General features: G+C 39.9%; 1 protein-coding gene across 2 annotated transcripts; it reads right to left on the bottom strand.

Annotated features, from left to right (window-relative positions):
• Positions 1-8,259: 8,259 nt before the first annotated feature.
• On the bottom strand, positions 8,260-19,476 carry OR1A1 (olfactory receptor family 1 subfamily A member 1). 2 transcript variants are annotated; one of them, XM_063700433.1, is made up of 4 exons: positions 19,143-19,476; positions 18,161-18,579; positions 14,562-14,694; positions 8,260-11,539 (listed from the first exon to the last, which is right to left on the bottom strand). In XM_063700433.1, the coding sequence occupies exon 4, from the start codon at positions 11,532-11,534 to the stop codon at positions 10,605-10,607; it is 930 nt and encodes a 309-aa protein (XP_063556503.1). In that variant the 5' UTR covers positions 11,535-11,539; positions 14,562-14,694; positions 18,161-18,579; positions 19,143-19,476; the 3' UTR covers positions 8,260-10,604. The 2 variants fall into 2 exon arrangements, with proteins under 2 accessions (XP_063556503.1, XP_063556502.1); XM_063700432.1 differs by lacking the exons at positions 14,562-14,694; positions 18,161-18,579.
• Positions 19,477-21,037: the final 1,561 nt, after the last annotated feature.

The following is a 21,037-nucleotide window of genomic DNA, read 5'->3' as shown; positions in this document are numbered from 1 at the left end:
ATTCATTCTGACGATTTTTTGTACCCATTAGCCATCTCCCTCCACCACTATCCTTCCCAGCCTCTGGTAAGGATCCTTCTACTCTCCATCTTGAGCTATATGTCTTCAGATTCCACATATAGGTGAGATCCTGCAGTTTTTGTCTTTCTTTGTGTGGCTTATTTTGCTTAGTGTAATGTTCTCCAGGTTCATCCATATCACAAATAGCAGGATTTACTTCTTTTTATGACTGAGTAATATATTTTGTGTGTGTGTGTGTGTGTGTGTGTGTGTAAGGTCTATAGGTCTGATTTTTATACATTGATTTTATATCCTGCAACTTTATTGAATTTGTTAATTCATTCTAACAGTTTATTTTGTGGTGTCTTTATGGGTTTCTACATATAAGATTATAAATAATTTTATTTTGTTCTGATTTGGATGTCTTTTTTTATCTTCTTTTTTTATTATTATACTTTAAGTCCTGGGATACAAGTGCAGAACGGGCAGGTTTGTTACATAGGTATACATGTGCCATGGTGGTTTGCTGCACCCATCAACCCGTCGTCTACATTAGATATTTCTTCTAATGCTATCCCTCCCCTAGCCCCCAACCCCCTGACAGGCCCCGGTATGTGATGTTCCCCTCCCTGTGTCCACGTGTTCTCATTGTTCAGCTCCCACTTATGAGTGAGAACATGCGGTGTTTGGCTTTCTGTTCCTGTGTTAGTTGATGTCTTTTTGTTTGTTTCCTAATTGATCTGGCTAGGACTTCCAGTATTATGTTGAATAGAAGTGTCAACATAGCATCCTTGCTTTCTTCCAAATGTTAGAAGAAAAGCTTTCAGTTATTCTTCATTGAGAATGATGCTCACTGTGGGCTTTTCATATATGACCTTTATTGTGTTGAGGTAAATGACTTCTATACTTAATTAGTTGAGAGTTTTCATCATGAAATGATTTTGAATTTTGTCAAATGCCTTCTCTGCATTTATGGATATAATCATGTAGTTTTTATCCTTCATTCTGTTAGTGTGGTATGTTATATTGACTGATTTGTGTATGTCAAATCAACCTTGCATCCAGGGATAAATCCTACTTGGCTATGTATTGTGCTGTTGAATTTGGTTTGTTTATATTTTACTGAGTATTTTGAATCTATGTTCATAAGAGATACTGGTCTGTGTTTTCCTTTCTTGTGGTGTCTTTGTCTGGCTTGGGTATCAGGGTGATGCTGATGTCATTAAATGAGTTTGGAAGTGTTTCCTACTATTATTTTTGGAAGAATTTAAGAAGTTTGGGTATTAATTCTTCTTTAGATATTTGGTAGAAATTACCTGCGAAGCCATCCGTTCATGTTTCTTTTATTGTTTGAAAGTTTGTTTTTTAAATTACTGATTCAATCTTCTTATTTGTTATTGGACTGTTCAGGCTTTCTACTTCTTATTCAGGTTGAAAGGTTGTGTGTTTCTAGAAATTTATCAGTTTCTTATAGGCTGTCCAATTAATTGGCTTGCAATTGTTTATAATAATACTTTCTGACCTTTTTTAATTTCCATGGCCATAGATAATAGAAATTTCACCCCTTCTGATTTTGTTCGAGTATTTCTTATTTTAAAAATGATTCTAGCTAAGAGTTTGTTAATTTTTTCACATTTTTTCCCAATAAACGATGTCTACTTTTGTCTATTTTTGATATTATTTTCTGTTTCATTTATTTCTGCTCTATTCTTTATTATTTTCTTCCTTCTGCTAACTTTGGGTTTAATGTCTTATTTTTTACTTCCTTAAGTGTAAACTTAGGTTGTTTATCTGAGATCTTTCTTCTTTCATAATGTAAGTTTCTCACTGTCAATTTCCCTCTTAGTACTGCATTTGCTGCAACTTGTAAGTTTTTGTATGTTGTGTTTATTTTCATTGTTTTCCCTGAAATATTTTTTAATTTTCTTTTTAATTTCCTCTTTGAGTCAATAGTTGTTCGGGAGTGTTTAATTTTCACATAATCTAGAATTTTCCTATTGTTATTGAATTCATTTTTCATTTTTTAATAGCCAGAAGTGGCATACAGAATGATTTCAGTCTTCTTAAGTTTGTTAACAATTATTTTGTAACCTAGCATGTGATTTTTCTTGGAAAATATTCCATGTCTGTTTTAGAAGAATGTGTTTTCTGCTGCTGTTGGGCAGAATGTTTTGTATATGTCTGACTCATGTGTTAGTTTATGGCATTGTTCAGATCTGGTGTTTCCTTATGGATTTTCTGTTCAGATTATAAATCCTTTATGGAAAGTCTCCTATTATTGTACTGCTTTTATGTATCCGTTAAAATCTGTCAATGTTTGCTTTATATAGTTAGGTGCTCTGATGTTTGGTACATGTATATTTATAATTGTTATATATTCCTGTAGAATCAACCATTTTGTCACTATGTAATGACCTTCTTTGTCTCTTGTAACAGCTTTTGAATTAAAGTCCATTTTATCTGATGTAAGTATAGCCACCCTGCACACTTGGTGTATTTGTCTGTTTTGACACTGTTATAAAGAACTGCCTGAGAGTGGGTAAAGACTAGGTAAGGAAAAGAGCTTTGATTGACTCACAGGTCTGCATGGCTGGGAATGCCTCAGGAAACTTACAATCATGGTAGAAGGCAAAGGGGAAGCAAGGCACATCTTACATGGCAGCAGGAGAGAGAGAAGGGGAGGGTGAAGTGCCACACTGTTAAACCATCAGATCTCATGAGAACTCACTCATTATCATGAGAACAGCATGGGGAAAATCTGCCTCCATGATCCAGTCACCTCTTCCAGTTCCCTCCCCTGACATGTGGGGATTACAATTCCAGATAAGATTTGGGTGGGACACAGAGCCATATCATATTATTCCAACCCTGGCCCCTCCCAAAATTCATGTTCTTCTCACATTTCAAAACCAATCATGCCTTCCCAATAGTCTCCCAAAGTCTTAACTCATTCAGGCATTCAAAAGTTCCAATCCAAAGTCTCATCTGGGACAAGGCAAGTCCCTTCTGCCTACTACCCTGTAAAATAAAAAACAGGTTAGTTACTTTGACACTTAGAAGATACAACGGGGATATAGGAATTGGGTAAATGCTCCCATTCCAAGAGGGAGAAATTGACCAAAACCAAGGGGCTACAGCCCTCATGCAAGTCCAAAACCCAGCAGGGCAGCCATTAAATCTTAAATCTCCAAAATAATCTCCTTTGACTCCATGTCTGACATCCAGGGCACACTGATGCAAGAGGTGGGCTCCCAAGGCCTTGGGCAGCTCCACGCCTGTGGCTCTGCAGGGTACAGCCCCTGCAACTGCTTTCATGGGCTGGCATTGAGTGCCTGTGGCTTTTCCAGCCACCTAGTGCAAGCTGTTGGTGGATCTACCATTTTGGGGGCCGGAGGATGGTGGCCCTCTTCTCACAGCTCCACTAGGCAGTTCTTCTATGGGGGGCTCCAGCCCCACTGCATTGCCCTAGTGGAGGTTCTCCATGAGGGCTCTGCTCTTGCCACAGACTTCTGCCTGGAAATCCAGGCATTTCCATACATCCTCTGGAACCTAGGCTGAGGTTCCCAAACCTCAACTCTTGTCTTCTGCATACCTGCAGGCCCAACACCATGTGGAAACCACCAATGCTTGGGACTTGTACCCTCTGAAGCAATGGCCTGAGCTTTACCTTGGCCCCTTTTAGCCATGGCTGGAGCTGCAGTGGCTGGGATGCAGGGTGGCATGTCCCGTGGCTGCATTGAGTCTTCTAGTCTTCCATGCCTGTGATTGAAGGGGCTGCTGTGAAGGTCTCTGAAATGCCCTGGAGACATTTTCCCCATTGTCTTGACTATTAACATTCGGCTCCTTGTTACTTATGCAAATTTCTGCAGCCAGTTTGAATTTCTCCCCAGAAAATGGGTTTTTCTTTTCTACTGCATGGCCAGGCTGCAAATTTTCCACACTTTTATGTTCTGCTTCTCTTTTAAACATAATTTCCAATTTCAGATTATCTCTTTGTGAATGCATATGACTATATGCTTTTAGAAACAGCCAGGTCACATCTTGAATGCTTTGCTGCTTAGAAATGTCGTCCATCGGATAACCTAAATAATCACTCTCAAGTACAAAGTTCCACAGATCTTTAGGGTGGTGCAAAATGCCTCCAGTGTCTTTGCTAAAGCATAGCAAGAATGACCTTTATTCTAGTTTACAATAAGTTCCTCATCTCCATCTGAGACTACCTCAGCCTGGACTTCATTGTCCATATCACTTTCAGCATTTTGTTCAAAACTATTCAACAAGTCTCTAGGAAGTTCCAAACTTTCCTACATCTTCATGTCTTCTTCTGAGTCCTCCAAACTGTTGCAGCCTCTACCTGTTACCCAGTTCCAAAGTTGCTTCTACATTTTCAAGTATGTTTATAGAGGTACCCTAATCCACTGATAACGATTTTCTGTATTAGTCCATTCTCACACTGCTATAAAAACTACCTGAGACTGGATAATGTATATTAAAAAAAAGAGGTTTAATTGACTCCATTTCTGCATAGCTGGGGAAGCATTCAGGAAACTTACAATCATGGCCGAAAGTGAAGGGGAAGCAAAGTACATCTTACTTGGCAGCAGGAGACAGAGGGGGCAGTGGGACGTGCCACACTTCTAAACCATCAGATCTCAGGAGAACTCACTCACTATTGTCAGGACAACATGAGGAAAATCTGCTGCCATGATCCAATCGCCTCCCACCAGGTTCCTCCCCTGACACATGAAGGTTACAATTTGAAATGAGATTTGGGTGGAGACACAGAGCCAAACCACATCACTTGGTTACTATTTGCATAGAATGTATTTTTTCTTCCCTTTACTTTCAGTTTCTGTGTGTCCTTAAATTTAAAGTTTGTGTCTTGTAGAAAGCACATAGTTGGATCATGTATTTTAATTCATTTAGCTGCTGTATATATTTTGAATAATGAGTGTAATTTGCTTATACTTGAAGTAATTATTGATAGGCAAACACTTACTATGGTCAATTTGTGATTGTGTTCTGTCTTTTTTGTCAGTCTTTTGTTTCTCTCTTTCTCAGAGAAACACCTCCCTTCTTTCTTTGTATCTGACCACAGGGAGTTAACCTTGCCATTACCCCACTATGATCTCTGTGAGGTGAGACTGGAGTGGGCATCCTGATAGGTGTCTTGGAATGCTGGGAAAGCTGGATGTCCATCTCTTGTTGTATTCTTTGGGATTTGATGATTTTTTAAAATAGTGATATACTTTGATCCTTTTCTCTTTGTTTTTAAAAGTTACTTTTATTTATTTATTTTAAGAGGCAGGGTTTCACTCTGTTGCCCAGGCTGGATTGCAGTGGCTCATGATCCTAGCTTACTGCAGTCTCCAACTCCTTGGCTCAAGTGATCCTCCCACTTCAGCTTCCTGAGTGGCTGAGACTACAGGCTCATGCCACCATGCCCTGTCAGTCTTATTTTTTGATTGTACAATGGCTTTTTCCTTGTGATTACCATGAGGTTTGGATAAAAATTCTTATAACAGTCTCTTTGAAGCTGATAACAACTTATCCACATAGAAAAACTCCACACATTATCTTCACACTTGGACACAGGAAGGGGAACATCACACACCAGGGCCTGTTGTGGGGTGGGGAATAATAATAATATAATATATAATATATAATAATATAATAAGAAAAAATAATTCAACAACAATATTTGGAGACTTCAACATACCACTTTCAATAATGAATAGAACAACTAGACAGAAGATCAACAAGGAAATAAAGACTTGATCAACACTGTAAATTAACTGTGCCTGACAGATGTCTATATAACACTCTGCCCAACAAAAGAAGAAAATTATTTTCAAGTGTCATTGGAACATTCTCTATGATAGACCATATGCTAGGCCATAAAACAAATCCCAATGATATTAAAAGGTTAGAAAAAATACAAAGTATGTTTTCCATCTACAATGGAATGAAATTAGCAATGAATAGCAGAAAAAATTGAAAAACATGTTTCATTTCCATATGTTATTTCATTTCCATATTGTGGAGGATAATATACTTCCAAGAAGGTTCTTCCAGGAATTTATCCATATCTGCTAAATGTTCTAGTTTCTGCTCATAGAGGTGTTCACAGTAGTCTCGAATTATCTTTTCTGTTTCTGTGGTGTCCATTTTGACTTAAACTTTTTTTTAAGAGATGGGGTCTTGCTGTGTTGCTCAGGCTGGTCTTGAACTCTTGGTCTCAAGCAGCTCTCCTACCCCAGCCTCCCAAAGTGCGGAGATAACAGGCATGAGCCACCAGGTCAGCGTAAATTCTATTTTCTTAGAATTAAGAATATCTTAAACCCAATTTTATAATTTTTGAAAATAAGAAAGTGATCACCATTCTAACTGGTGTGAGATGGTATCTCATTGTGGTTTTGATTTGCATTTCTCTGATGGCCAGCTTTGTAATGTAGGTAGATGTTATATATATAGCATCTAGCAAAAGGCAGTTGGAGCAATAAATGAGATTATGCAAATACAGAGCTTCTACATTTTACATGAGGTGGTGTGATATTAACTGTAAATGGACTGTGAGAAGCTAAGCATGTATATCGAAATCCTACAAGCATGAATGAAAACAGAAGATAAAGGGGAATAACTTAAAAAGCAATAAATAAATAGGAATCATAAAAAGGACCATTACCATGGCTGGAGTGTCCCCTCTGCTTGTGAAAGTTCTAGCCATGTTTCCTACAGGTGCACACATCCTGACTTCCTTAGGTATCTCTCCTCATTATTCTATATTCCCTCTACAGGCCAGCTGTGGAGTCAGAGGAAGAGCATTCAGCATGAGGAAAACTGGGCTCAAATACAAGATCTGCATTTTTCTAATTGAAAGACATGGGCTAAATCACTTCATCTTTTAGAGATGTGACTTCTTCATCTGGAAGGAGGGCTATTGCCATCTGTGCCACAGGACTATTTTGAAAATTAAAAGAGACAATAATATCTGTGATAGACGAAATGCACACACCCACATGCATATGTACATTTCATATGTAATGAAATGGCTACTTTGTCTGAACCTACGTGGCACATTAATTTCTTTTGTAGCACTTACCACTTTTCCTTGTTTCATTTTTTTCAAAAGCAAGTATTTGAGTGCTCAGTCAATAGTGCAGGACAATACACTGTGCTATGTCCCTTGACTGATATAAAAGGGAGAGAGACACATAGTTTGACTTGGAGGACCATCAAGTCTTGACTGTACAAGTGTCTTCCTTCCCCAACTAGAATCCTCATTCTCCAGCCTGGCTCCCTTTCTTGTAGTCATTCTGCAAGTCTCTTTGTTGAAAACTTGACTTATCAGCTCCCCTCTGATCCATGTTCTGTTAATTTTGCTCCAAAGCTTTGTATCTTCATTCTACTATTTAATTCAATACATCCCCAAGAGTCACAGGAACACTAAAAACACACCCAAAATGGAATTTTTTTTTTCTTAAATTGCTCTTTTGTCCACTACTGTCATTAAGGGCATCTTTTTCCTTTTAGTGACTCAAACTCAAAATCTTGTAGACATCTTATGGCTATCATAATAATTCATTCTATGGTTTCTATTTCCACACTACATTTGCATCTGGATCGTAGATGCAAAGGATACCTTCTTATATAGTATCTATCCTCTTTGGTACTTATTATTTCACCATGGGCAATAAACACCTAATTCCATTTGATCTTACTGAGTTTATCCGTAACAGCAAAATTAGTCTTGTATTCATTTTGTATCTTCACTCTCTCTTCCCTAGATTGCTTTAAGAGATGTCTAATTAAACTCCTGATCTCATCACTCTCCCCTCCTCCCTTACTGCTCTCTTATCTATCCATTCTTGATTAAAGAGAAGCTCTCTTCATTGTTTCATTCAGAGCTTTTATCTAAGTATCTATGTAACTATCAATCAATCATAATTTCATGAACACCCTGGACTCACCACTTAATCTGAATATTAGGACTGTAGTAATAACCTACATCTAACTATGTGATAACCCTAGTTCTATTCCCCCATTTCTTCTTTTGAATTTTCTCTCATCCTGAATCCTGTGGTCATTCTTTCTTTGCTTTTGTTTTTGTTTATTATTATTATTTATTAGTGACTGTCTTGGTAAGATTTTAGGAGGAGTTGTATTATCTTTAGATATAGTCTAAACTATGAAGTAAGCACAGAAATATTTCCCCGGGTCAGTTTCTTTTTTTTATTATTATACTTTTAATTCTGGGGTACATGTGCAGAACATGCAGGTTTGTTACATAGGTATACATGTGCCATGGTGGTTTGCTGCATCCATCAGCCTGACATCTACATTAGGTATTTCTCCTAATGCTATCCCTCCCCTTGCCCCCAACCCGCTGACAGGCCCTGGTGTGTGATGTGCCCTTCCTTGTGTCCATGTGTTCTCATTGTTTGACTCCCACTTATGAGTGAGAACGTGCAGTGTTTGGTTTTCTTTTCTTGTGTTAGTTTGCTGAGAATGATGGTTTCCAGCTTGATCCATGTCCCTGCAAAGGACATGAACTCATCCTTTTTTATGACTGCGTAGTATTCCATGGTGTATATGTGCCACATTTTCTTTATCCAGTGTATCATTGATGGGCATTTGGGTTGGTTCCAAGTCTTTGCTACTGTGAACAGTGCCACAATAAATATACTTGTGCATGTGTCTTTATAGCAGAATGATTTATAATCCTTTAGGTATATACCCAGTAATGGGATCACTGGATCAAATGGTATTTGTGGTTCTAGATCCTTGAGGAGTCACCACACTGTCTTCCATGATAGTTGAACTAATTTACACTCCCACCAACAGTGTAAAAACCTTCCTATTTCTCCACATCCTCTCCAGCATCTGTTGTTTCCTGACTTTTTAATGATCGCCATTCTAACTGGCATGAGATGGTATCTCATTGTGGTTTTGATTTGCATTTCTCTAATGACCAGTGATGTTGAGCTTTTTTTCATATGTTTATTGGCTGCATAAATGTCTTTTTTTGAGAAGTGTCTGTTCATATCCTTCGCCCACTTTTTGATAGGGTGGTTTTTTCCTGTAAATTTAAGTTCTTTGTAGATTCTAGATATTAGCCCTTTGTCAGATGGATAGATGGCAAAAATTTTCTCCCATTCTGTAGGTTGCCTGTTCACTCAGATGATAGTTTCTTTTGCTGTGCAGAAGCTCTTTAGTTTAATTAGATCGCATTTGTCAATTTTGGCTTTTGTTGCCATTGCTTTTGCTGTTTTAAACATGAAGTTTGCCCATGCCTGTGTCCTGAATGGTATTGCCTACGTTTTCTTCTAAGGTTTTTATGGTTTTAGGTCTTGCGTTTAAGCCTTTACTCCATCTTGAGTTAATTTTTGTATAAGATGTAAGAAAGGGGTCTGGTTTCATTTTTCTGCATATGGCTAGCCAGTTTTCCCAACACCATTTATTAAATGCGGAATCCTTTCTCCATTTCTTGTTTTTGTCAGGTTTGTCAAAGATCAGATGGTTGTAGATGTGTGGTGTTATTTGTGAGGTCTCTGTTCTGTTCTGTTGGGCTACATGTCTGTTTTGGTACCAGTACCATGCTGTTTTGGTTACTGTAGCCTTGTAGTATAGTTTGAAGTCAAGTAGCATGATGCCTCTAGCTTTGTTCTTTTTGCTTAGGATTGTCTTGGATATACGGGCTCTTTTTTAGTTCCATGCGAAATTTAAAGAAGTGTTTTCTAATTCTGTGAAGAATGTCAGTGGTAGCTTGATGGGAATAGCACTGAATCTATAAATTACTTTGGGCAGTATGGCCATTTTCATGATATTGATTCTTTGTATAAAAGAGGATGGAATGTTTTTCCATTTGTTTTTGTCCTCTCTTATTTCTTTGAGCAGTGGGTTTTAGTTTTCCTTGAAGAGTTCTTTCACGTCCCTTGTAAGCGGTATTCCTAGGTATTTTATTCCCTTTGTAGCAATTGTGAATGGGAGTTTCTTGAAAGGTTTAAAGGATGAGAAAATAATGTCTGGTTTGATTATCTCTAATTATAATATTACATTTCAGATATTAATATCTTATTCATTCCACTTCCACCAATATTTATTGGATGCACTTTATCTGACCAAGATTGCGAAGGTACAGTGATGTGTAAAAACAACTCCTGCCCTCAGAGGCTTGCAAGCCTAATAAGGGTGATTAAACTTAATAGTCAAATAAAAATGGACACACGAATAGTGATTTATAATCTTGGAAGCATGAGCTATTGTAATCAACACACCATGTGACCCATGTAGGGCACTTATTATTCCTAACATGTAGATGTGAGAGCTGAGGCTCAGATCTTCCCAACTTGACTCTGCTCGTCAGGACATACGCCCTATATCCCTGTGCTGCCACTCTGCCAAAAAGAGCAGCAATGAGTTGAAAGTGGTAATTTCAATAATCACTTATTATTAACTCATTAAAATGTTATAAGAGTTCTGAGATTAGGAATTTCAGGCTAGAAAGATCAGAGACTGCCTCATGTAGGAGGATGACTTCAGAACTGGATTTCCAATATACCGTAATTGGTGACTACAATATCCAGGGTAGGCCCTCACATTGGTTACGAGGAGATTCTCTTGTTGAAGAGTTTCTGCAGGGCAGCCTTCATGTCCCGATTTCTCAGACTGTAGATGAAAGGATTTAACATTGGGGTCACTGCCGTGCACATTACAGTGATCACTGCGTCTTTTAGGCTATAATTGGTCAAAGGGCGGAAATACATGCCCATGACTGTACCATAATACAAAGAGACAACCGTGAGGTGGGAACCACAGGTGGAGAAGGCCTTGAGCACGCCCTTGGTGGAAGGAACCTGGAAGACTGTGGAGAAGACTCGAATATAGGAGACAATGATGCATAGTAATGGCACAGAGAAAATGCCAACCCCTAGGTACATCATCTTCACATGAAAGTGGATGTCAGAACAGGATAACTTCAGCAAGGGGGTAATGTCACAGTAGAAGTTGGCCACTTCCTGGTTGCCACAGAAGGACAGACTAGCTGTGAGCAGAGTGTGGGGGAGGGCATTGGCATTTCCAATCACCCAAGACCCAGCAATAAGCCAGATACAAGACCGTGGACTCATAATTGTTGTGTAGTGAAGTGGGCGGCTGATGGCCACAGCTCGATCATATGCCATTGCAGCCAAGGTATAGCTGTCTGTGTTACCCAAGTCTATCATGAAATACATCTGCGTTAGGCATCCCCCAAAAGAGATGGATTTGCTGCCCGAGAGATGGTTGGCCAGCATCTTAGGGATGGTTACCGATGAGAAGAAGATGTCAACCAAGGAGAGGTTGGCAAGGAGAAAATACATGGGGTTGTGAAGGTGAACATCGGAGCAAATGGCTAGGACGATGAGCAGGTTTCCAATCAATGTGATGGGGTAAATGAACAGGAAGAGGATGTAGAAGAAATCTTCCTGTTCCTGCTGACCAGTAACTCCCAGGAGGATGAATTCCAGTGTAGAGGACTGGTTATTTTCCCTCATGGCTTCTTTAACATGAAAGGGGAGAGGAATATCATTATATTAGCATAGTTATTGTGTGTAGTGATAATCCTTCTCCATCACTTCTGACTTAAGTGATGCAGCTGTGTATACACCTGAGTTTATTAAATTATAGAGATATCCAGTATTTTGGGGAAACATCCCTGTAGGTCAATAGGACTAATTGTCATTTACCCCTTTATAGTCATGTCTAAAAAGTGAGCAATCTCTCAATCAGAAGTGCCCATCCTTCCTGTTCCAAGCACCACCACTAAACGCCTAGAAATTAATCATATAACAAATAATTGTCATGTCCCATGGTCTAGTCACTTTGTTAGACCTCATGGAGAAGTTATAAATATGTGACAAATACAGTTTATTTATCTGTTTATTCAAGACATGGTCTCTGTTCTCAAGGACCTTACAACTTAATGGAGAAGCCAAAATCACACACTAATTTTATTACCCATGATAAGGAGAGGACAGAATTTTGAAGTCTTTGACAAAATATTCCAGTGCAAAAGGTCTGCTGGTGGAAGGGCCAGCCCAGAAATTAGGAATTTTTCCATTGAAAAAACTCAGAGGGATCCCAGAGCCCAGGAGGTAACAGGTATCTACACTGCATCGGAAGATTGTAAATCACAGGGACCACTGCATTTAGATCCTACTAAAACAGTCTGGAGAATTTTCTCCCCAGGTGTCTCATTTTCAAAGTAAATTTTCACCATTTCCTTTGAAAGAAAGGAAAAAAGAGTTTTGTTTTTGTTTTTTTCTCTTTGGCAAGCCCTCAAATATATACAATCACAATGCCTTTCTCTCAGCCTTCTCTTCCTGTTCTTAATTATTTCTTTGGGTAACTCAAGCAACTCCTTAGTGGCTTCAACCATTGCTTAGTAAACTGTGAGGTCTACATCTGTAGGTGTGAACTTTTCCCTCCGTATTTCCACTTCACTCATACTGCCAACGTGACCAAACTGCACACACTGCACATCCAACCTAAGATGAGGGCAAGATTTTAGGGGAAGGAAAACCATATCTTGTTTATTTTTACCTCCTTCAGATAGATTATTATGGAATATTTTCTTTTTTTTCTTTTTTTTTTTTTTTTTTGAGATGGAGTCTCACTGCATCTTGCTCAGGCTGGAGTGCAGTGGTGTGATCTCGGCTCACTGCAAACTCCGCCTCCCGGGTTCAAGTGATTCTCCTGCCTCAGCCTCCTGAGTAGCTGGGATTACAGGCATGTGCCGCTACGCCTGGCTATATTTTTTTTTTTTTTTTTTTTTTTTGTATTTTTAGTAGAGATAGAGGTTTCATCACATTGGCCAGGCTGGTCTCAAACTCCTGACCTCAGGTGATCTGCCCGCCTCGGCCTCCCAAAGTGCTGGGATTACAGGCGTGAGCCACCGTGCCCAGCCGAATATTTTCTATTGTATATATCAATAAGTTTTCTCTTAATATTTTTTGAGTCAAATCCAGGTGTATTTCTTGTACTCCCCATATGTGGGATGCTCACAAGCTTAATGACTCAGTTTATCTCTCACCTCTACATCTAATCTTGTTGATTCTTCATTTAAAATAATTACTACATATTTCAGCCTTTCTACTAAATGTCCCAGTGCTTTAGCTCCATCATTGTTTTCTACCTGAAGTATTGTAATGCTAACTCAACTGCTTGACTCCAGGTTTCCACCTCTTTGATCCATTTTGTACTCTAAGACTTAAATTACAGCGGCAACGATCAGCTGCTTAGTCAAATCCGTGTTGTTCTCTTCTTCTTGGACGTTTAGTTAGACTACATTTCCCAGACTCCCTTGCAGTGAGGTGTGCTCATGTGACTGAGTTCTAGCCATTCCACATGTGTCCCAGTTCTGGGCTCCTCCACACCTTCTTACCCTTGTGCCAATTGGATGCAAATGGAGAGGAGGCTGAACGGGATGATGGAGACACATGGTGGAATGAACCTGTTTCCCTGGTACTCCACACTCAGGAGAACCTCCCCCAAACAAAAACATTTATTGTAACCATTATGTAGGAGAGAAATAAACCTTTACTTTGTTTAAGCCATTTTACATTTTGTGATCAACTTGTGACAGTTCTCCAGAATATCTGGCATTTACTAATTTTTCTAAAGAGATATTGACTCAAAAATATATTAGATCTGTAATTAATTCAATCCTCACTTCTCAGCATCTCTTGTACATGTTTGAATAATGTGCTAGGTATGAGGGATGTAGGTCTAATCATCTTTATCATTTCTCATTGATACAGGAGGTAGAAAGAAATTATTTAGGCAGATAGTGAAAGTAAAAGAGTCTTTGGCAGAGCTTCCCTTTTAACAAAAAGCAGCCCAATAAATTACTTTTTTTCTAACAAAGAGCAGCCTGAGAAATTGAGCTGCAGACATAGATAAGCAAGCCGGAAGCCTGCACAGGGGAAGGCTGGCAGCTGTGCCAATAGGAAAGGGCTACCTGGGGGCCAGACATATCCAACATGGAGGCTCCATCTTCCTTTTTTTGTTATCATGTGTACAATAAGGGAATGGGCAACATGGTGCAAGCCAGACGGAGAACCTACCTGCATAATTAAAGATTAGGGTGGGGGCTACCAGAAATTCGTGCCCTATGCAAATGGCACATCTAGTCCTAATCAGTTTTTCACACCCTATGCTAATGACACACCTGGTCCAGCCAGTCTTTCCTGCTCCATGTAAATCAGACTCTACCTCCTCACCAGGCATCTAACCCCCCCGCCTGTGTTTCACTGCAGATCCGGCAGCCCATTTCTCCAAGAACCCTCTCTCCAGCAGAGAGCTATCCTCTTTCTTTCACCTGTTAAACTTCCACTCTTATCCTCACTCTGTGTGTATCCACGTCCTTGATTTCCTTGGCTGTGAGGCAAGGAACCTCAGGTATTACCCCAGACAAGGAGGCCATTTCATAATTATGATGTACTTTCTCATCTCTGCACCTAAAGAAGTGTGATTTTCTCTCTTGAGATGCCCTCCGCCTTCTTCAAACAGAATCATAATACCTCAGGTGTCAAATCGTTCAGTAAATCTGGAGAGGCAGAGAGCATGGTTAGCTCATATGGTACAGATATGTGAGTTCAGAGGTGGAGCTCTTGGCATCATGGCAGACTAATTTGATGTTGACAGTTCCCATTCCTGTTAAAATACATTGAAGTTATAGAAAAATATCAAAGTAAAGAAAAAAAAAACCCAAAACACATAACCATACCTAAAAGAAAGAAATAGGAATACCTTAGTGTGAGAAACAAGAATAAAACTCAGAACAAGAAACATGAGCCATAGAGGATGCTGTGGTGGCCCCTTGGGGTCTCCATTCAGACATTAGCTAGTTCTTAAGCTCTGGGTATAAGGTCTTGATGCCCCTTGATACAATGTGACCACAGATCCACACGAAGCAGGGAGACTAATTTGAGACTCTGTTAAAAAACACTTGAAGTGTTGTCCTATTTGTGAAAAGAACACTAGAAGGAATTTTGCCATAAAAGAATTGGAAAGAAAAAGATAAGAGTTCACAGAAAATATTGTCTACAAAGAAAACCCAAGGGAATCGATGTTTCAGCAAGTTTGTTTGTTATAAACAAATATTTCAAAAATCAATACTATTCTTGTACTTAAACACTAAATTAGAAAATGCAATTCATTTTTATTTTTTCCCAGACACGCTTTTTCCAGTGCAAGAAAATATAATTAAATTTAATAAAGATTTATCTTAAAAAATAGCCATAGAAAATTTTAAGGAATCTAGAAATAATTCTAATAAGAGATCCAAAATTGATTTAAAAAATAAACTTTAGTGAAGCACAAAAATATTTAAAAGGTGGTGAGGTAAATTGTTAATGGAAGCCTCAATGTTGTGAAAATGTCAATCCTCTTCCAATTACTCTCTAAATTTAATGCAACCCCAAACCAAATACAAGTTTCTTTTAAACATGAGTTTGACAAACTGATCCAAAAATTCATGTAGGAGACTGGGCACGGTGGCTCACATCTGTAATCCCAGCACTTTGGGAGGCCGAGGCAGGCGGATTACCTGAGGTCAGGCATTTGAGACCAGCCTGGCCAACATGGAAAAACCCCATCTCTACTAAAAATACAAAAATTAGCCGGGCGTGGTGGTGCACACCTGTAATCCGAGCTACTTGGGAGGCTGAGGCAAAAGAATTGCTTGAAACTGCAGGGGCAGAGGTTGCAGTGAGCCGAGATTGTACCACTGCACTCCAGCCTGGGGGAAAGAGCAAAATTCTGACTCAAAAAAAAAATTCATTTAGGAGAATAAAGAGGAGAGATAAGACAATTTGAGGAAAGAAAGTGAGGTACTTTTTGTCTCATTAGGTACAAAAAAGGTTTACTGTGATAATTCAAACATCGGAGTAATAGTGAGTTAGAGACCGACAAAGAAATCAATATTTGGTCTAATAGACTAGGAAGGCCAGACACAGGTTAAGCATTTCTTAGAAAGTGGTGTGTGACATGAGGTGGTTTAGAAACAGGCAAGGAGAGGATGAACTATTTAGCCCAGAGTCATTGGACAGTTGGTTATCTGTATATGAGAAGTAATACAGAAAAATAATTCCTAAAGGATTAACTGTGAAAAGCAAAACATCAAAAAATTTAGTGGAAAATAAAGGGAAAATTTGTGTATGCTATCAAGATAGGAACTGATTTCCTACAAACTCATAAGAAAAAGACCAACAGGCCAGGTGCGGTGGCTCACACCTGTAATCCCAGCACTTTGGGAGGCTGAGGCGGGCAGATCACCTGAGGCCAGGAGTTGGAGACCGGCCTGGATAACATGGTGAAACCCCATCGCTACTAAAAACACAAAAATTAGCCAGGTGTGGTGGTGGGTGCCTGTGATCCCAGCTACTTGGGAGGCTGAGGCACGAGAATCACTTGAACCCGGGAAGCGGAGGTTGCAGTGAGTCAAGATTGCACCACTGCACTCCAGCCTAAGTGACAAAGCAAGACTCCATCTCAAAAAAACAAAAACAACAACAACAACAACAAAAAAGGACCAACAATACGGCAGAAGATAATGGTCCAAAGACTTGAATAGGCAAGTCATAGGAAACTGGCATGGCCCAATAAGCAAAGACCTTTAACTAAATTAAAAATAAAATTAAATTTAACATCTTTCATCTTGGAGTGTGTAAAGTGTAAAACTCTGACAATTCCAAGTGTTGGGAAAAATGAATACAGTAGTATTATATTACATTCAGAAAATAGTGAGCCCATATCCAGGAAAGTCGAAATTCACACATCTCTGACCCAGCCATTCTGCTTTCTGCTTAGCTTCTAGAGAAACTAGCACATGGGTGGAAGAAGACACATGTAAGATAATTTCAGCCACTCAGGAGGCTGATGTGGGAGAATTGCTTGAGCCCAGGAATTCAAGACCAGCCTGGGCAATAGTGTGAGACCCCATCTAAAAAAAAAAATGGAAAAGAAAAAAGAAGACGGGCACATGTGCATTGTCATATGGGAAACTTAGAAATGGTCTACCCACGGAGGCATGGATAAGTAAATTGTGCTATTTTCTTAGTAGTGAATCCTATGCAATAGTTAAAATGAATAAATTCATGGGGTAAATTAGGGAAGAAAAGCAATGTGATGATAAAAAGCAAGTTGCTGGAAGATATATGGCATGTCGCAATGTATATGTACATTTTAACACATAAAATAATACATTTGTATGTGGTAAAAGTGTAAATTCTGAATAGGAATATACTATCAACAATAGAATAGTGGTTTTCTCTGGAGTGAAAGGCAGAAAATAAGATTTTGGATGGGAACAAAGAAAATTTCAAGTGTATCTGTAATATCGATTTATTTAGAGACAAGGTCTCACTCTGTTGCCCAGGCTGGAGGGCAGTGGTATGATCGTGGCTCACTGCAGCCTTGAACTCCTGGTCTCAAGCAATCACCCTGAATCTGCCGCTCAAGTGGGACTACAGGTGTGTGCCACCACTCCCAGCTAATTTTTTAAAAATTGGATTTGTAGATTTCCATGATGTGTTTATTTCACATGGCATGCCTGTATCAAAACATCTCATGTTACCCCATAAAGATATGGTAAATTGAATTGTACTCTGTACCCACAAAAATTTTTTTAAAATAATAAAAATAATTTAACAATTATTTTTGTGGAGACAGGGTTTTGCTACGTTGCCCAGGTTGGTCTAAAACTCCTGGCCTGAAGTGATCCTCCCACCTCAGCCTCCCAAAGTATTGAAATTCCCGGCATAAGCCACCACACCTGGCCTGCAATATTTATGATATATTATTCTAAGTGAAGTAACTCAGGAATGGAAAACCAAACATCGTATGTTCTCACTGATATGTGGGAGCTAAGCTATGAGGATGCAAAGGCATAAGAATGATACAGTGGACTTTGGGGACTCGGGGAAGAGTGCGAGGGGGGCAAGGGATAAAAGACAACATATATGGTGCAGTGTATACTGCTTAGGTGATGGGTGCATCAGGATCTCACAAATCACCACTAAAGAACTTACTCGTGTAACCAAATACCACCTGTACCCCAGTAACTTAAGGAAAAATAAAATAATTTTAAAAATTAGAAAGAAACAGTTGGAGCAAATACCTAATGTTCCATTTGTAAAATCTAGATGATGAGCTTCTGTTGTTATTTCACATGTTCTGTGATGATTTGGTCCAGAGGACAGAGATGGAGCTGGGTGGCTCAAGTTCATGTTTCATTTAAGGTGGGAGATAGAATGTTCCTTGTAAAGACGTTGAGAATAAATGGAGGTTTATTTATACTGGAAGAGGGACCCAGGGGCCATATATCAGACCTAGGGGAAAGAGGTAAAAAGACCCTCTACCACCAAGAAGAGAAGCCAGGAGGTGCCTCAACATGCATGCTGGAGACGTAGTGGGCCTTGAGTTCACTGGGATGACATCAGGGTCTTGAACATTGCGGCGCCTTTAATACCCACTTTCCTGGAAAGCGTCATCCTCTGAGATATCAGCCATGTGAATGGGGTGGTACTGAGAACAATTCTGCAGGGACAGAGGAGGCAAGTGTTTCCCCATGTCATCTGGTAGCAGTGTAGACCACCAAGATGCATCTCTCAGTACTTTGAGACTTCCATGATAGTTCAGCTCATCAGTGCTTTGGTAATGAGATACTATGTTTTCTAATGGGCCTGTTAGCATGACCAAGGTGATTTTGTAGGTCTCTAAGACAATACACTTTTGGCAGGTGCTCTCGCTCTCTCTTACACACGCACACATGCACACACACACTATATTACTATAGGAGGTAGAAAGAGCTAAAGACTGAGAAAAGCAAATCAGAATTATCTTTTTCTGATGCTGTTTTCATGGACAACAGCCCAAGGAGAAACATTATCAGAAGGGTAGGGTCCTCCTCCTCCTCCTCCTCCTCCTTCTCTCTCTCTCTATCTCTATCTCTATCTTGTCCATCTGATCCTCAGAACTTGGATACTGGAGCCAGGCCAAGATTTGAGTTCTAATTTTGCCACTATCTCTGTGTGTGTCTTTGGGCAGTTCAATTTACCATCTTTTTATGTTTGATAAAATGACATCATAATTCGACTTACCTCTTAGGCAAGTAGCCCGCAGTTGCTGGCTATCTACCCTTTCATGTTGCTGTGATACAGTCTCTTCCAATGTCTAAGTCTCTACCTGTAGAGTCAGTTCAGATGCTTTTAAAAAGGGTCCTGGCCCTGTGGCCTTCACTTCTCCTCCACAGAAAGGAAGTTTGCAGTTAGCTCATCTAGCACCTGCTAACATCCCGTTTAAGGGCAGCCATGCTGGAGAAGCAGTGGCAGGATGGGGAACAATCCTCTGTTCCTGAGGTGGAGGACAAAGGAATGGGATGGTTTAGAGGGAGGAGCCCCCAGTTTCCCAACAGGGGAGCAGAAGGGACAAGAGGAGCTACCCCGAAAGGGCTTGAGGACAGGGAGTCGAGTTTCCTCCTCAAGGAAGCAGGCAGGTCACAGCATAGAGAAAACTGGGCATTAGTCTCCAGGTTATCAAGTCTCTGGAAAGGTGATTCCTCCAGGACTTCATCCAAGCCAAAGTTAGAGTAATTGTTGAAGCTTATTTACATACTCCTTCAACTGTGTCCCGAGGGGACGCAGTGGCTCACAAGAGTAATCATTTCCAGGAGGACGGATGGACTGGAGGCTTTCTAGAGAGTGTGTCTCCAAGGTCCAAGCCCTGGGGTGAGCTATTCCCACCTCGCTCTTGGAATGTGACCCCCTCTCCTTTGCACAAACGCAGAAGTGCCCCTTGGGAGCTACAAGGATTATGGTGGAGTTAAGCTCCTAGTCTTTCTTCCAGTCTGCTGTTTAGAGTACAAACAAGAGTTATAGTTCATCTTTTCTCTAGAATTTATTCTCAAGGAAGTTTAGGGTGGAAGTTATACTTGTGTACTTGTTTTTAATCTAGCATGCAGATAGTAGGCCTTTTTTTTTTTTTTTTTTTTTTTTTTAGAGTGGAAAGGGCCTAGTGTTATCTGGCCCACTTCACATATGTGTCACCGTTACAGTAGCCCTGACTAATGGTCATTCTCCTATGGCTTAGCATCTCCGGTGGCAGAGAGTTTACTGCCTTTCTGTAGAGGACCCTGAGAAGATGATGGGTTCTGGCTGGGTTTGAATTCTGGCTCTGCCACTAACTAGTTGGAACTGACCTCAGACATTTATGTATTTAATGCATTTACTCATATCTAAAATGTAATAACAACAATAGCAACAACAATATCTTCATTAAGTTGCTATAAGGATCAAATGAATGAATACCTGAAGGCTGTTTTTTGTTTTTTGGTTTTGTTTTTTTTTTTTGAGATGGAGTCTTGCTCTGTTGCCAGGTTGGAGTGCAGTGGCGCGATCTCGGCTCACTGCAACCTCCGTCTCCTGGGTTCAAGTGATTCTCCTGCCTCAGCCTCCTGAGTAGCTGGGACTACAGGTGCCCACCACCACACCTGGCTAATTTTTTGTATTTTCATTAGAGATGGGGTTTCACCGTGTTAGCCAGGATGGTCTCCATCTCCTGACCTCATGATCAGCCCACCTCAGCCTCCCAAAGTGCTGGGATTACAGGCGTGAGTCACTGAGCCCGGCCCCTGATAGCTCTTAAAACAGCCTGGCACATAGTTAGCACTTAGGAAATGTTAACTGTTATTCCTTCCTCTATGCTTTGCTACTTCTATACGACGACCTATAATACTGCCTGCTTTACTACTAGTCATGTGATTGTTGTATTATACAACTCTACAAAATCTATCAGATTCTACACATGGTAGAGGTTGAACCACTGGCAGAATTGCATTTTCCTGCAAACATGTTTCTGCCTGCGCCTTCCTGTTTGCTCTGTCTTTACCTGCCCTATATTGAGACCACATTTCGGTTTCCTGGACATGGACTCTCAGGCACAGATAAGATGACATTCCAGATAGATACTTTCTTCTTAGTAATCACATTTTGCTCCT

This window comes from Gorilla gorilla, chromosome 19 (assembly GCF_029281585.2).
Source record: "Gorilla gorilla gorilla isolate KB3781 chromosome 19, NHGRI_mGorGor1-v2.1_pri, whole genome shotgun sequence".
NCBI classification, from domain to species: Eukaryota; Metazoa; Chordata; class Mammalia; order Primates; family Hominidae; genus Gorilla; species Gorilla gorilla.
The sequence above is the reverse complement of the archived record's forward strand: the minus strand, read 5'-3'. Positions and strand labels throughout refer to the sequence as shown.